Here is a 13845-nt window from a genome sequence, read left to right as displayed (position 1 = left end):
CCTAACCCATGTTGGGAATTGGCTGTAGCCTTCTGGGAAACTTCAGGCATTTTGGCCAAAATGGGATGGACCAAGTTTCCCTTCAATTTCTTTACCATGGTCATCAGTAGATTCAGTACCATTGAATTGCATTAGGGAAGGGTAGCTTCATCTTTGTCAATACAGTGTGAGAATGTAATGATGACTTGAGAGTCCAATCCAGTGTTCATTTCACTAGTGGAGAAGGAATTCTTTCTTCTACATGGGTGAAGGAAAACTTATGTTAAAATGAGATCAAATGAGTGAAACCTCAATATTCTGATCTGAAATGTTTCAGGGGGGTCATACATTTTGTTTACTTGCCAAAATCCAAAATTACAGCCAAAATATTGCTACTTATGGGGGAGGGATGGCCTTCCATCCACACAAAATGTTGAGAGCTTTCCCTAATGGATAGATTTGAATTCGAGGAAGGTTGTCATAATCACCAGACCTCTACCTGCAAGATTGCTTACAGATTCTGTATACAGCAAACCAGAATCAGGTTGGAACAAGGTTGGACCCTTCCTCCAAACTATCAGTCCATGTTACTGAAATGACAATTGCAAGAAAGATGAAGATGATGCAACAAATCAAATTAAGAGCAAGCATCTTAAAACTTCTCTTTGTATTACTTCGGACTCCAGCTTTTTCTTCAGTACTCACTTCATCAGGCAGTTGTTCAGTATTAGGGAGAACATCACCAGTTGATGACACAGACTCAGAGCCAATATGTGACTGCTCCCCCGTCTTGGATATATTTTTGGCACCTTCAACATCATATTTAAGATCGTATGATAGGTCTTTCCCTTCTTTCGTTGCTGGGCTCCATTGCGATTGTTTCAAGGCTGGGCTTCGAAGCCTTCGGATTTGCTTCTCAGAATAATCAGAATTTACATCATTTGGATCCTGAAGAGAACAAATAAGCTTCCTTGGAGTAGCAAAGATCTTAATGTCATCAATGTTGAGCTGAGAGAGTGACCTCTGAAGATCGAAAAATAGTAGAAAGTGTGGTTATGTTTTCAACCAGTAACACAGAAAATGCAGAATTCTATAAGCTGAATGAATCTTGGTGCCTTTACTGATTAAAATGAAATTGCATTACTTAGATCATCCTTGAGGATCAACTGATATAACAATCTTAATAGATATGATACTAAAGCTTAAGAATTTATAGCTACCTCAACTATTTTGTAAATAAATCATGGTACTATCTTTAACACAAAAGCTTTTACATGGCATGAAAAGTGTGGAGGTTAGTCAGTAAAATAGACATCTTTAGTGGTCAGCTAAAGCAGTCTCTACAGGATCAACTTTGCAAGGCTGATCCATTCGACACCCTTGGGTTCTGAATCCAATGGTGAACACTTCAACACTGAAGTCTCAATAATTTAGTATCCAATGTGAGCATCTCAGATTAACCATGGTCCTGAGATCAGCTAAAATTTTCTAGTTAGGCATTCAAGAATGGTGATCCATGGTTGAAAATGTCACTGGCTGTGTTGTTTTACAGCACAAAATTAGAGATTTAAATAAGGTTTGTAGCTTAAGGACGCAGGAAAAATTCAGGACTTCACCCAAATTTTGCATCTGTACATGCATAATATGTGCTTCTTATGTGTGTGGAGAGAGAAAAAGAAAGGGGTATTACCTGCGGCCTAGGGGTAGTGCTACTTGTTACACCATTTCTAGGACTTCCACTCAAAAACCCTGAGAATACCTCGGACTGATCTCCATTGTTACTTAATACATCATCATCAAAGCCCCCCAGAAGATTGTTTGATACATTACTACCCATACTCACTTCCGGAAACAAGCCATCCTTGAGTGACACATCCACTCCACCATTGTCATTCTTCCAGAGTTTCCTGTTAACACACCTACCTCCATAATTACATGATACCTGCCCAGTTGTTATTGGTGATTCAACCAAAGAATCATACTCAATGAAAGAATCAACAGTTTGTGATTCTGGTGATGCAGAAACTGGAGATTGATCTCTTGAAATCCATAAATTTTTTTTCCCGCCATTATCTCTCCTCCTAACAAAATTTGATCCTGTTATTGATCCTGAATCCTTCTCAAATTTTGGACTTTTGTCTGCAACTAGTATCCTGGCAGTCTGCAAAGCTTCAAAAGCTGCCCCTCTCACAAAAGCCATCGGATCAGTGTGGCATTTCTCCATCTCCTCAATAACTGCCCCCAGCTCTGTGAAAATACTCCGAGGGTCCACACACTTCATTAAGAAGTTCACCATTTGGATAGCAGACAACCGCTTCTGAGAATTTCCATCTGCAACACCAGCATTCAGAATTCGTAATCCAGACCGTATTAGTGATCTTGTGTAGGCCTCAACAATTGGGCTGTTATGCTTTGCCAAAGCCATAGCCAACCCCATGTGAGAATTTGTCTGAGTAGGTTTCTCCTCTAACGCTCCAGCAACTCTAAGACAAACCTCATTTACAATCTCATCTGATGCAAACCGCCAATTGTCAGCATCAACAAGAGCCTTCAAACAAAGGGCAGCTCCCGAAGCAAGGCCCTCTTGGGAACCCAATAGGGAATCTGAAAGAGGCTTACAAAGGGAGCTGATTATATACTTCTTTTTGTCTTCTGGAGTCCGTGAGTCAATCCCGTAGCGAGCGATAGCAGGGACCACCTTTGAACATGCTTGATGGAGGGGAAAGGATCCTGGGCTGGAACTCAAGGTCTTGATGATGGTGGCCATGATGTTGTCTATCTGAGGAACAATATTAGGACCATGCACACGGGCAAGAACTTCATAGAGAGAAATGGTGTATTCCCCAGATGATGAACCAGAATCCTTGCTTTCAGAAACCTGGGCAAGAAAGAGTGGAATCGCCTTTGAGTCTAGGTCCTTCACATACGATTTGAGTGCTTTCATAGCCAATTTTCGACTGTCTGCATCTTTGTCAAGGTTAGCGAGCTCTCTCCGGAGAACTGGACTGAGATTTCTACCCATTCTTAAAGCTGAAATGACAAAGAATCCAGTAATTCATTTGAAATACCAAAAGTAATGGTTTCTTCGAGAAATCCAAGAATATATTCGGAGAAATCATTGGTATATTCCACTAGAAATGGGAAAATAGTTCAAAAACAAGAGGATGAAAAGTAAAGCAACTCAACATGCGTCTTTGATGTAGGATTGGAGGTGATCTAAAAATCTAAATGCAAGAGGATGTAAGGATACCTGGGTGCGAGACGGGTAAAGTTCTGCTACCTTTGTTGTCTCTCCTCTATTTCTGCTGATGGATGAGTTACAAATGTGTGGCAATGGAAATCTTGGATCAAATAAAGAGAGAAGGAGAGAAGGAGAGAGCGAGAAAGTTCTCCGATGAGAAGGAGATTGAGATTTGGGCGGCCGGAGAAGTAAATCTCGATTGAAATGGGAGAGAGATAGAAAGAGATTCCAAAAAAGCAAAGGTTTGATTAAGTATTACTGTATTAAGGGTTTTCTTTCTTTCCTGTCCTTAATCCTTATTACGTTCTGTTCTATTTAGTAGAGTTTCTTACCTTAATAAAGCGGAAATTTCCATGAAACGAAAATTCGAAATCTTTCTTAAAAATTCCCCCGCCATCCCGTCGTTGGTGATTCCTCACTCTAATAGGACGAAACTGCCCCTTGATAGACACGAGTAAATACACCAGTGTGGTATATAAATACGGATAAAGTTGGGGTTTCATATTGTCATTGTCTTTTATTTGTTTTTGCACAGAAATTGTTTCCCGCTCTGTTCTTTTCTAATCTTTTTTGGCTTTGAAGGAAAGTGTCAAAAGTCAATCGGAACAATACCGATGATTGGCCTGGATCGGACGGTATCGGACAGATGTATCCCTGATTTTTTTGTAATCAGCTTTTATTATAATTTTACATTTGAATGATACATATGTATCATTCCCGCACCATGCTCGAAAGGTTAAGATGAGGATCAGTCAAGGTTAAGATGAGGATCAGTCAAGGCCAATACTGATAAGTTTTCCCACCTATGTTTCAGAATTATGACACAAAAGTGGTTTAAAAGGAAAATGACCAAATTTTCATTCACATTTGATTCGGGAAGAATATCTTCCACACTTATGATTTGATCTTGTGATTATGCTTGCACATTCCCACATCATATTTGGGAGGACAAAGTAAACTAGTTGAGGGCATCCTAGTCGATTGAAAAGTTGATCATTAATGACATTAGGGGTCTTCAGAAGCTAAGAAAAAAAAAATAATAATAATAATAATAAAATTAAATTAAATTAAAAAAATTATTTGAAACTGAGGAGAAAAATACACAAATCAATCATTACCTCATTCTTGTGTTATCATTTTCTTTTCTTTTATTACATTCCAAACATAGTTACAAGGTTCTAAGATTCGGAACGGTCATAGGATTGGCCAAGGTTGATACCATTTGAAAATCATTGCCGTTTGGCAGATGTATAGATCTACCATTGTTTTTTTAAAAAAACTCAGTTTTATTACAATTTTAGCCTTGGATCACAAGATATTGTACACCAACAACTAAGTATTATTGCGATCCAATATGGCCATAGTTTAAAGTATCTCCGATACCGATACAATACCCTCCGATACGTATCTTAAATTTAGCCGATCGATACGATACACACCGATACGATACATGAAATTTTTAAAATCCTTTCGTATCGATATATATCCTATGATACCTATCGATATGCACCAATACACTATCGATACGTACTGATACTCTATGAAAAATATAAAATCAAGGTGAAATATACATTTTGATATGTATTAGTACGTATCGGTGATTATTTGTATGTATCGATTGATACATATCGATGAGTATCAGTACATATCAGTGAATATCGGTATATATCGATCAGTACATATCGGTGAGTATCGATACATATCGGTGAGTATACAGTGCGCTACGGTCATATAATGGCCAATATGGGTATTTTTTCAGAAAACTCTATTTTTTGAGGTGTTTTTGTTCCAAAGTTGTTGCCAGTCATATTTCTCTCTAACTAAAGTGGAAATCAAGGTTTTGAACAAGGATTTTACATTTATGGGACAACTACAAACCTTGAATTCTTAGTGCGATACCCTCAATTTAGTGTTTATGCATAGTACATGTTATCAATAGATTTTTTTAATAAATTTTTAATGCAAAAGTGTTTAAAAATGTGTTTTATATCCATTTATGTATGTATCTTTAGCGTATCTTAGCGTATCTCCGATACGATACGATACCCTCCGATACGTATCTTAATTTTGGTCGACCGATACGACGACCGATACCAATACTTTAATCCTTGAATATGGCAAACAATTGAACTAGGTATTCAAGTTCTAACTAATCTTCTATGTTGGTGCATGATCTACAAATGACGATACATACGACGTAAGTCTTAATTCACTCCACTGATCAGTGAGCTAGTGTGGAAGGAGATTAATGTCTCGTCTCTTTTTAGCTATCTACTTCCACTTCTAAATCACGTTGTAATTGCTGCTAAGGTGGATACTTTTATTTTATTTATTTATTTTAATTTTTCTTCTTAAATAATTTCTATGCTTGCATCAGATGTAATCTGGATATATTTATAATTTATCTACTCATTTCAAGTTGGATATTGTAAACTTGGTGCTCTGGAAGTTGATGGATGCCCATCTGTTGTAAGATTGGGTCAGTTCCGACATTCCCTTTTATTTTGTCTTCAATTTTTTTTCTAGAACTTTATATCCTCTCTTCTATTACCATAGATGATATTCAGATATAGATGAGCATGTTCCTAACAATGTTGAAGCTTTAGTGTGCTTGCATGATTGGATGTATGATGCAACTTTTGGAGATAATATTTTTCTTCTAACCTCATGAAAATCTTTGGGCATTAATTAATTTCACATTCTAAGTAATTGTGTCTTTCCTTTATATAGTTGAGATAGATTAGGAGAATTATTTGAAGCATTGGGAGATGTGTTTTCAAAGCCTTCAACCCTTATTCTAGCATCGTCCATCACTACTACTAGCACCTCAGCAACTATATTTGGATTTCAATTTCTCCAAGTAATATTTTCTTTTACTTAATTATTTAGTTCTTTTAACAAAACACGATAGATTTAATTTAGGGAAGAAGAAAGGAGCACAGAGGTTGTCATACAATCTATTCAATATTTTACTCCTATTATATAGTTATGTAATTAAAACCTTGCCAATTCAATGCCTCATTGAATTTGATACAAAATTGAAGTTTTTATCTACAAAGGTAAATTTCAATATGCATGCGAATAAACCAGCAAACTAATTGCTAACCGTTTAAAAACTGTATAAATTAAACCGTGATAAAAAACGTGTAAAACCGCAAAACCAACACCATTTAAAAACCGTGAAACCATAACCATTTAATTCCGGTTTCCAAAAGTGTAACAATATTAATTTTGATTTCAGCCAAATAAATGTGAACGGAACCAAACCATACTGTATACACCGGAACCAAACCAATTAACACCCTTAAATGTAGCCATACCGTGGGGGTTCAATCCTTGCATTGGCATGCAAATATTAGTATGTGCCCACCGTAATGTTACAATGCATACCCTTGTCACACTATGCACACACTGGTAAAGAATCTCCCCTGCATTTTGAAATACTCACTAGTTCACTTTCAAGTTAAATTACAAATAAGAGAACTGAGAGGGAGAGGGTTGTTTAGGTTTGTCTGGGGGGGGCACTCATTTTTAAGAATTCAGAGCAGAGTCCTTTCGAGCATCAAACATTTTTTATAACCTTTCAAGTAAGAACTCCCTTCCCAACGACACTGCTTGAAGCAAATTCAAGGCAATTATACAATTAACTACTTTACAGAACCCAGAACTCTTGGCTGCTTCTGTTCCCGTAGGGAAGAATACCAAGTACAGCAACATAGACCTACAGAAGCAACATTCACATACAGCAACTTTAGCAACTTCCCCTGCAACGAACAAGAATAACAGCAAGAAGCATCTCACAGCCCTTTTGAAGCCAAAGGAAATAGTGGTTCACACATTGGGCAATACCATTTCCCTTGGAATCTTGTCTCTGGTGTGAGCCCAACACAAGAGTAATGGAACCATTCACCTCCTTGACACTGTCAAAGAAAATATTGAGTGGGTTAAATCATAAGCATGAGAATTTTCAAAAAGGTACAACACCATATTAAAAATTGCAAGGTATAAACTATTGCATCATTTATCATTAAGGCTTTTGGCATAGGAGATTGCCTAAATTAACAAAGAAAAACCATAAAAGTTCATTTAAAAAAAAATTATTACTTCCTAAACAGTCATATAGGCAGTTAATATTAGGCGACATGAAAATGTATGGATTGTTTATAATTACACAGAGAAACTTGTTGAGTTTATGCAACACCACAAATGAATGCATGAATTAACTATATTATAAGGGGAGGCACTTACATTCTCATTNGAGAAGTAAATCTCGATTGAAATGGGAGAGAGATAGAGAGAGATTCCAAAAAAGCAAAGGTTTGATTAAGTATTACTGTATTAAGGGTTTTCTTTCTTTCCTGTCCTTAATCCTTATTACGTTCTGTTCTATTTAGTAGAGTTTCTTACCTTAATAAAGCGGAAATTTCCATGAAACGAAAATTCGAAATCTTTCTTAAAAATTCCCCCGCCATCCCGTCGTTGGTGATTCCTCACTCTAATAGGACGAAACTGCCCCTTGATAGACACGAGTAAATACACCAGTGTGGTATATAAATACGGATAAAGTTGGGGTTCCATATTGTCATTGTCTTTTATTTGTTTTTGCACAGAAATTGTTTCCCGCTCTGTTCTTTTTGAATCTTTTTTGGCTTTGAAGGAAAGTGTCAAAAGTCAATCGGAACAATACCGATGATTGGCCTGGATCGGACGGTATCAGACAGATGTATCCCTGAATTTTTTGTAATCAGCTTTTATTATAATTTTACATTTGAATGATACATATGTATCATTCCCGCACCATGCTCGAAAGGTTAAGATGAGGATCAGTCAAGGCCAATACTGATAAATTTTCCCACCTATGTTTCAGAATTATGACACAAAAGTGGTTTAAAAGGAAAATGACCAAATTTTCATTCACATGTGATTCGGGAAGAATATCTTCCACACTTATGATTTGATCTTGTGATTATGCTTGCACATTCCCGCATCATATTTGGGAGGACAAAGTAAACAAGTTGAGGGCATCCTAGTCGATTGAAAAGTTGATCATTAATGACATTAGGGGTCTCTTCAGAAGCTAAGAAAAATAAAAATATATATATATTTGAAATTGAGGAGAAAAATACGCAAATCAATCATTACCTCATTCTTGTGTTATCATTTTCTTTTATTTTATTACATTCCAAACATAGTTACAAGGTTCTAAGATTCCGAACGATCAGGGGATTGGCCAAGGTTGATACCATTTGGAAATCATTGCGGTTTGGCTTGCTTCAGATGTATAGATCTACCACTATTTTTTAAAAAAACTCAGTTTTATTACAATTTTAGCCTTGGATCACAAGATATTGTACACCAACAACTAAGTATTATTGCGATCCAATATGGCAAAAAATTGAACTAGGTATTCAAGTTCTAACTAATCTTCTATGTTGGTGCAGAATCTACAAATGACAATACATACGACGTAAGTCTTAATTCACTCCACTGATCAGTGAGCTAGTGTGGAAGGAGATTTATGTCTCGTCTCTTAAATCACGTTCTAATTGCTGCTAAGGTGGATACTTTTATTTTTTATTTTATTTTGTTTATTTATTTTAATTTTTCTTCTTAAATAATTTCTATGCTTGCATCAGATGTTATCTGGATATATTTATAATTTATCTACTCATTTCAAGTTGGATATTGTAAACTTGGTGCTCTGGAAGTTGATGGATGCCCATCTATTGTAAGATTGGGTCAGTTCCGACATTCCCTTTTATTTTGTCTTCAATTTTTTTTCTAGAACTTTATATCCTCTCTTCTATTACCATAGATGATATCCAGATATAGATGAGCATGTTCCTAACAATGTTGAAGCTTTGGTGTGCTTGCATGATTGGATGTATGATGCAACTTTTGGAGATAATATTTTTCTTCTAACCTCATGAAATTCTTTGGGCATTAATTAGTTTCATATTCTAAGTAATTGTGTCTTTCCTTTATATAGTTGAGATAGATTAGGAGAATTATTTGAAGCATTCGGAGATGTGTTTTCAAAGCCTTCAACCCTTATTCTAGCATCGTCCATCACTACTACTAGCACCTCAGCAACTTTATTTGGATTTCAATTTCTCCATGTAATATTTTCTTTTACTTAATTATTTAGTTCTTTTAACAAAACACGATAGATTTAATTTAGGGAAGAAGAAAGAAGAAAGGAGCATAGAGGTTGTCATACAATCTATTCAATATTTTACTCCTATTATATAGTTATGTAATTAAAACCTTGCCAATTCAATGCCTCATTGAATTTGATACAAAATTAAAGTTTTTATCCACAAAGGTAAATTTCAATATGCATGCTAATAAACCAGCAAACCGATTGCTAACCGTTTAAAAACTGTATAAATTAAACCATGATAAAAAACGTGTAAAACCACGAAACCAACACCATTTAAAAACCGTGAAACCATAACCATTTAATTCCGGTTTCCAAAAGTGTAACAATATTAATTTTGATTTCAGCCAAATAAATGTGAACGGAACCAAACCATACCGTATACACCAGAACCGAACCAATTAACACCCTTAAATGCAGCCATACCGTGGGGGTTCAATCCTTGCATTGGCATGCAAATATTAGTATGTGCCCACCGTAATGTTACAATGCATACCCTTGTCACATTATGCACACACTGGTAAAGAATCTCCCCTGCATTTTGAACTACTCACTAGTTCACTTTCAAGTTAAATTACAAATAAGAGAACTGAGAGGGAGAGGGTTGTTTAGGTTTGTCTGGGGGGGGCCACTCATTTTTAAGAATTCAGAGCAGAGTCCTTTCGAGCATCAAACATTTTTTATAACCTTTCAAGTAAGAACTCCCTTCCCAACGACACTGCTTGAAGCAAATTCAAGGCAATTATACAATTAACTACTTTACAGAACCCAGAACTCTTGGCTGCTTCTGTTCCCGTAGGGAAGAATAACAAGTACAGCAACATAGACCTACAGAAGCAACATTCACATACAGCAACTTTAGCAACTTCCCCTGCAACGAACAAGAATAACAGCAAGAAGCATCTCACAGCCCTTTTGAAGCCAAAGGAAATAGTGGTTCACACATTGGGCAATACCATTTCCCTTGGAATCTTGTCTCTGGTGTGAGCCCAACACAAGAGTAATGGAACCATTCACCTCCTTGACACTGTCAAAGAAAATATTAAGTGGGTTAAATCATAAGCATGAGAATTTTCAAAAAGGTACAACACCATATTAAAAATTGCAAGGTATAAACTATTGCATCATTTATCATTAAGGCTTTTGGCATAGGAGATTGCCTAAATTAACAAAGAAAAACCATAAAAGTTCATTTAAAAAAAAATTATTACTTCCTAAACAGTCATATAGGCAGTTAATATTAGATGACATGAAAATGTATGGATTGTTTATAATTACAGAGAGAAACTTGTTGAGTTTATGCAACACCACAAATGAATGCATGAATTAGCTATATTATAAGGGAAGGCACTTACATTCTCATTGTCACAAGCAATCATGTCTCCAAAAGAAACCTGGAAAACCATGACAAATAAAGCACCAACATCTAGATGTGAGAAATGTGCGAAGTAACTTAAGAGAACTTTGATCATCCATCTAAATGAGTTGTAATCATCAATGCATTAGAACCTGATGACAGACGCAGTAGGTCGGTTCATTTGGATCAATGGGTTGATCAACATCAACTGGAGCGGGAACATTTTTCTTGTGACTGCGTGGAGGAGGCATCAGCTCAAAATCCTTATCACGCTCCCGGTCCCAATCACGGTCCCTAAAATCAAGCCTATTTGATTTCGGAGTCCCAAAGAATGATTTCCGTTTCTCATCTTTTGGTATTATAGATAAAGGAGGAAGGATAGCCGGTTCATCATGAGCTATTTTACCCTCTAAAGAGAAAATTAACAAAATGTAGTGAGAAAATATTAGAAAGAAAAAAATATATAAATAAGCTACCTTTAACCTCTAGATGGAAAACCACTACGTTTATTACAACTACTTGAAAATATTCCTTCCTATTTCATCACACACCAGCATTTTCCAGGCAATATGTGTCAGATTGTAGGCCAGTGCAAAGAACCATCCAGTACATAGTTCAAAACAAATATGTATCAATAAGTAAATAAAACAAAGGGGAAAAACAGTTTTTAGCCTTTCTGGGGTCATAAGATAATGGATATATACATTATTAGGACTAGAGACAAAATGTTGGATTTTGTTGCTGAAAAAATAGCATTCTAAGTTTAACATATTCATCAGATACACGGATCTAATGACGCATGCATTAATCTATGAGATAACTTTTTTATACTTTAGGTAAGATAGTGACCATCTCTGTCCCACTTTACTTTCCGCTTAAATCTTCAATTCTCCATACCATCTACTGTATTACCAACCACATCCATACAAAAAAGGTAACAATTTTAAGAATACAGCCAAAGTATCCATGGGAGGTGGGGGATCAAGTCATTCCTTTATCTTGGCCAATCATCTTTAAATAATTCAAAGGATGTAATTATGACAACTTCCACTCAAGTTAGAGGGTTTAAATTTTCAGTCAATTCCTATGCTCGTAGTGTAATTTATCCAGGACACTTTTTTCTGTCAGGTTTTTGCACAATTCAACTGATGGCCACACAAAATGTCAAATAGCAGAAGTTTAGTGAACAGAAAATTCTTTTAGCAATATTTAGCAAGGCCTGTTATAATAGTCAGTCTGCTGTAAATTTGAATGTTTATTTTCCACTGAAACATAATACCATATTTACATCTCTCCACCCCCCCCCCAATAAAGTTTCTCCAGTTCTTCCCACATTTACAGAGATCATGGCCACTTTTCTACCTTCTCACAGAAAATTGCATAATTCTTCCAGCTACTTTCACCTTCAAGGCCATTTGATCCAGGGGCAAAAAAGGGCGTACCTGGTGCACAAGGCTCCCGCATGTGCAAGGTCCCCAGGGGGGGCGATAACTACACAACCTTACCCCGAAAATGTTGAGAGGCTGTTTCAAGTCTTTCGACTGCTTGACCACCAGGTCAAAACATTCGTACCTAACCATTGGACCAAGTGCGGCCCTTACTGATCCAGGGGCAATGATCATTAAACTGGAATGACTTACAAGCTAGAGAAATTAAAGGTAGGAAGTATTTGTCCTGGCACGATGCCCAAGATTTATATATGTTAAAAGTAGTACCGCCCATCTGTCCCATCTTTTATAATGTCACAAGCATTTGCGTCATAAGCAGATTATTATTTCAAGATATTTTAGTAGATAAACCTCTTGGGGGAACAACAACAGAAATGTGTGCAGATAAGTCCCCATCGACATGGGATTTCATGATTCATGGCATTGTTGATTAGAGGATTCAAAAACCAATTAAATATTAAGCAGATGGTTCAAAATTCAAAATTAATGCCAGTAAGAAACCATTTTAATATCAAATAATTCGAGTTCTATCATACCTTGCTTTAGATCTTCAGCAAAGTTGTTGAGATCTTCATCAAGTCGTTTCACATGGCTATCTATCTGCAAGGGTTTGCAAAAACTGATAAATTATTTCAAGCTAAATTCTCAAAATCATATCAGAAAACATAGGGGCTCACTAATAAGACAGAAAATTGTTGGGTATATGAACTGTCCATTTGTGGGATTAGATAAGAGTTCATTTTAGAGAACATTTATGGAAGTATTTCCATCAGAACAATGATCTCAGAAGCATTTCCAAACTAACATCAGCAAGGAGGTCAAATGGTTGCAAGCATAGCTTAGATTATTAATGACTTTAAATCAAATCTTTGAAACAAATATTTCTTACGCTAGTACTCCTGGTAGTCAGCAGACTCAGCACAGCCAAGAGTGTCCTGTCCTTTTTTTTTCTTTTTAGCACCAATTGCAATCACTAATCACCATTTGCATATCATGAGTAGGTTTCAATTTTGGTTTAGATTATACCCTATTTGTCCATTGCTTGATTAGCCAATCAGTCTCTTCATGCCATTGATGCAATAGTTAAATACCATATCAGATAAAAGGAGCTCGATTCCAATGAAAGTGAACAACCTGATGTCCGACAAGCACCAAATAGTAGAACATACTATTCATTAGAGCAATCAAAATGCAGTCAAAAGGAGCTTGAGGATATAAAACAAAACAAAGATTACAAAATAAATAAATAAAAATCAAACAAGGATAAAAATTCTAGCAAAAGCAAAGGGACTTACGAGGTCATACGCTTGCTGAGCTAGCAGGACCTTCTCGGTGCAGAGGCTCAAGGCACTCTCCTGGTTTGCCTCGATGTCCTTCCGCATCTTCTCAAACGTTTCGTCTTCATCGTGGTTCCCCCTTTTTGAGATTTGAGAATGCAATCCCAAGCAGTATTCGGTTTGGTCTCTCGTCTGATTTATCATTGCTTCAGGCACGAGAAAGAGAGTGTAGAAGAAGAAGAAGAAGAAGAAGAAGAAGGAGAAAAAAAACCTTAGAACAAGGAAAAATATAATAGGTATTGCTCTGGTAGATATCAAAACTGAATAAATCGCAGAAGACAAAGTCAAAGCTAATATGAGCAGAAAAAAAAAAAAAAAAAAAA

At 36.3% G+C, this 13845-nt stretch overlaps 2 protein-coding genes and 1 long non-coding RNA gene across 5 annotated transcripts; all 3 read right to left on the bottom strand.

The window, feature by feature from the left end:
- Positions 1-246: 246 nt before the first annotated feature.
- LOC122089148 (protein SINE1-like) lies at positions 247-3502 on the bottom strand. Of its 2 annotated transcripts, none has more exons than XM_042658650.1 (3): positions 3230-3502; positions 1670-3009; positions 247-927 (listed from the first exon to the last, which is right to left on the bottom strand). In XM_042658650.1, exons 2-3 carry the CDS (start codon positions 2999-3001, stop codon positions 520-522), a joined length of 1740 nt encoding a protein of 579 aa, XP_042514584.1. In that variant the 5' UTR covers positions 3002-3009; positions 3230-3502; the 3' UTR covers positions 247-519. The 2 variants fall into 2 exon arrangements, with proteins under 2 accessions (XP_042514584.1, XP_042514583.1); XM_042658649.1 differs by having other exon boundaries at positions 247-1002; positions 3230-3500.
- A 3133-nt stretch (positions 3503-6635) lies between these two features.
- LOC122089149 lies at positions 6636-7140 on the bottom strand. Its single transcript, XR_006143249.1, has 2 exons — positions 7070-7140; positions 6636-6941 (listed from the first exon to the last, which is right to left on the bottom strand). It is a non-coding gene; the product is annotated as an uncharacterized LOC122089149 (long non-coding RNA).
- A 2758-nt stretch (positions 7141-9898) lies between these two features.
- On the bottom strand, positions 9899-13668 carry LOC122089147 (PHD finger protein ING2-like; the record flags this gene model as incomplete). Of its 2 annotated transcripts, XM_042658647.1 has the most annotated exon segments (6): positions 9899-10208; positions 10337-10407; positions 10736-10774; positions 10890-11146; positions 12722-12785; positions 13481-13668. In XM_042658647.1, coding segments are annotated over 6 exon segments (767 nt in total), but the record flags the coding sequence as incomplete, so codon positions are not given.
- Positions 13669-13845: the final 177 nt, after the last annotated feature.

This window comes from Macadamia integrifolia, chromosome 9 (genome assembly GCF_013358625.1).
Source record: "Macadamia integrifolia cultivar HAES 741 chromosome 9, SCU_Mint_v3, whole genome shotgun sequence".
Taxonomy (NCBI): Eukaryota; Viridiplantae; Streptophyta; class Magnoliopsida; order Proteales; family Proteaceae; genus Macadamia; species Macadamia integrifolia.
The sequence above is the reverse complement of the archived record's forward strand: the minus strand, read 5'-3'. Positions and strand labels throughout refer to the sequence as shown.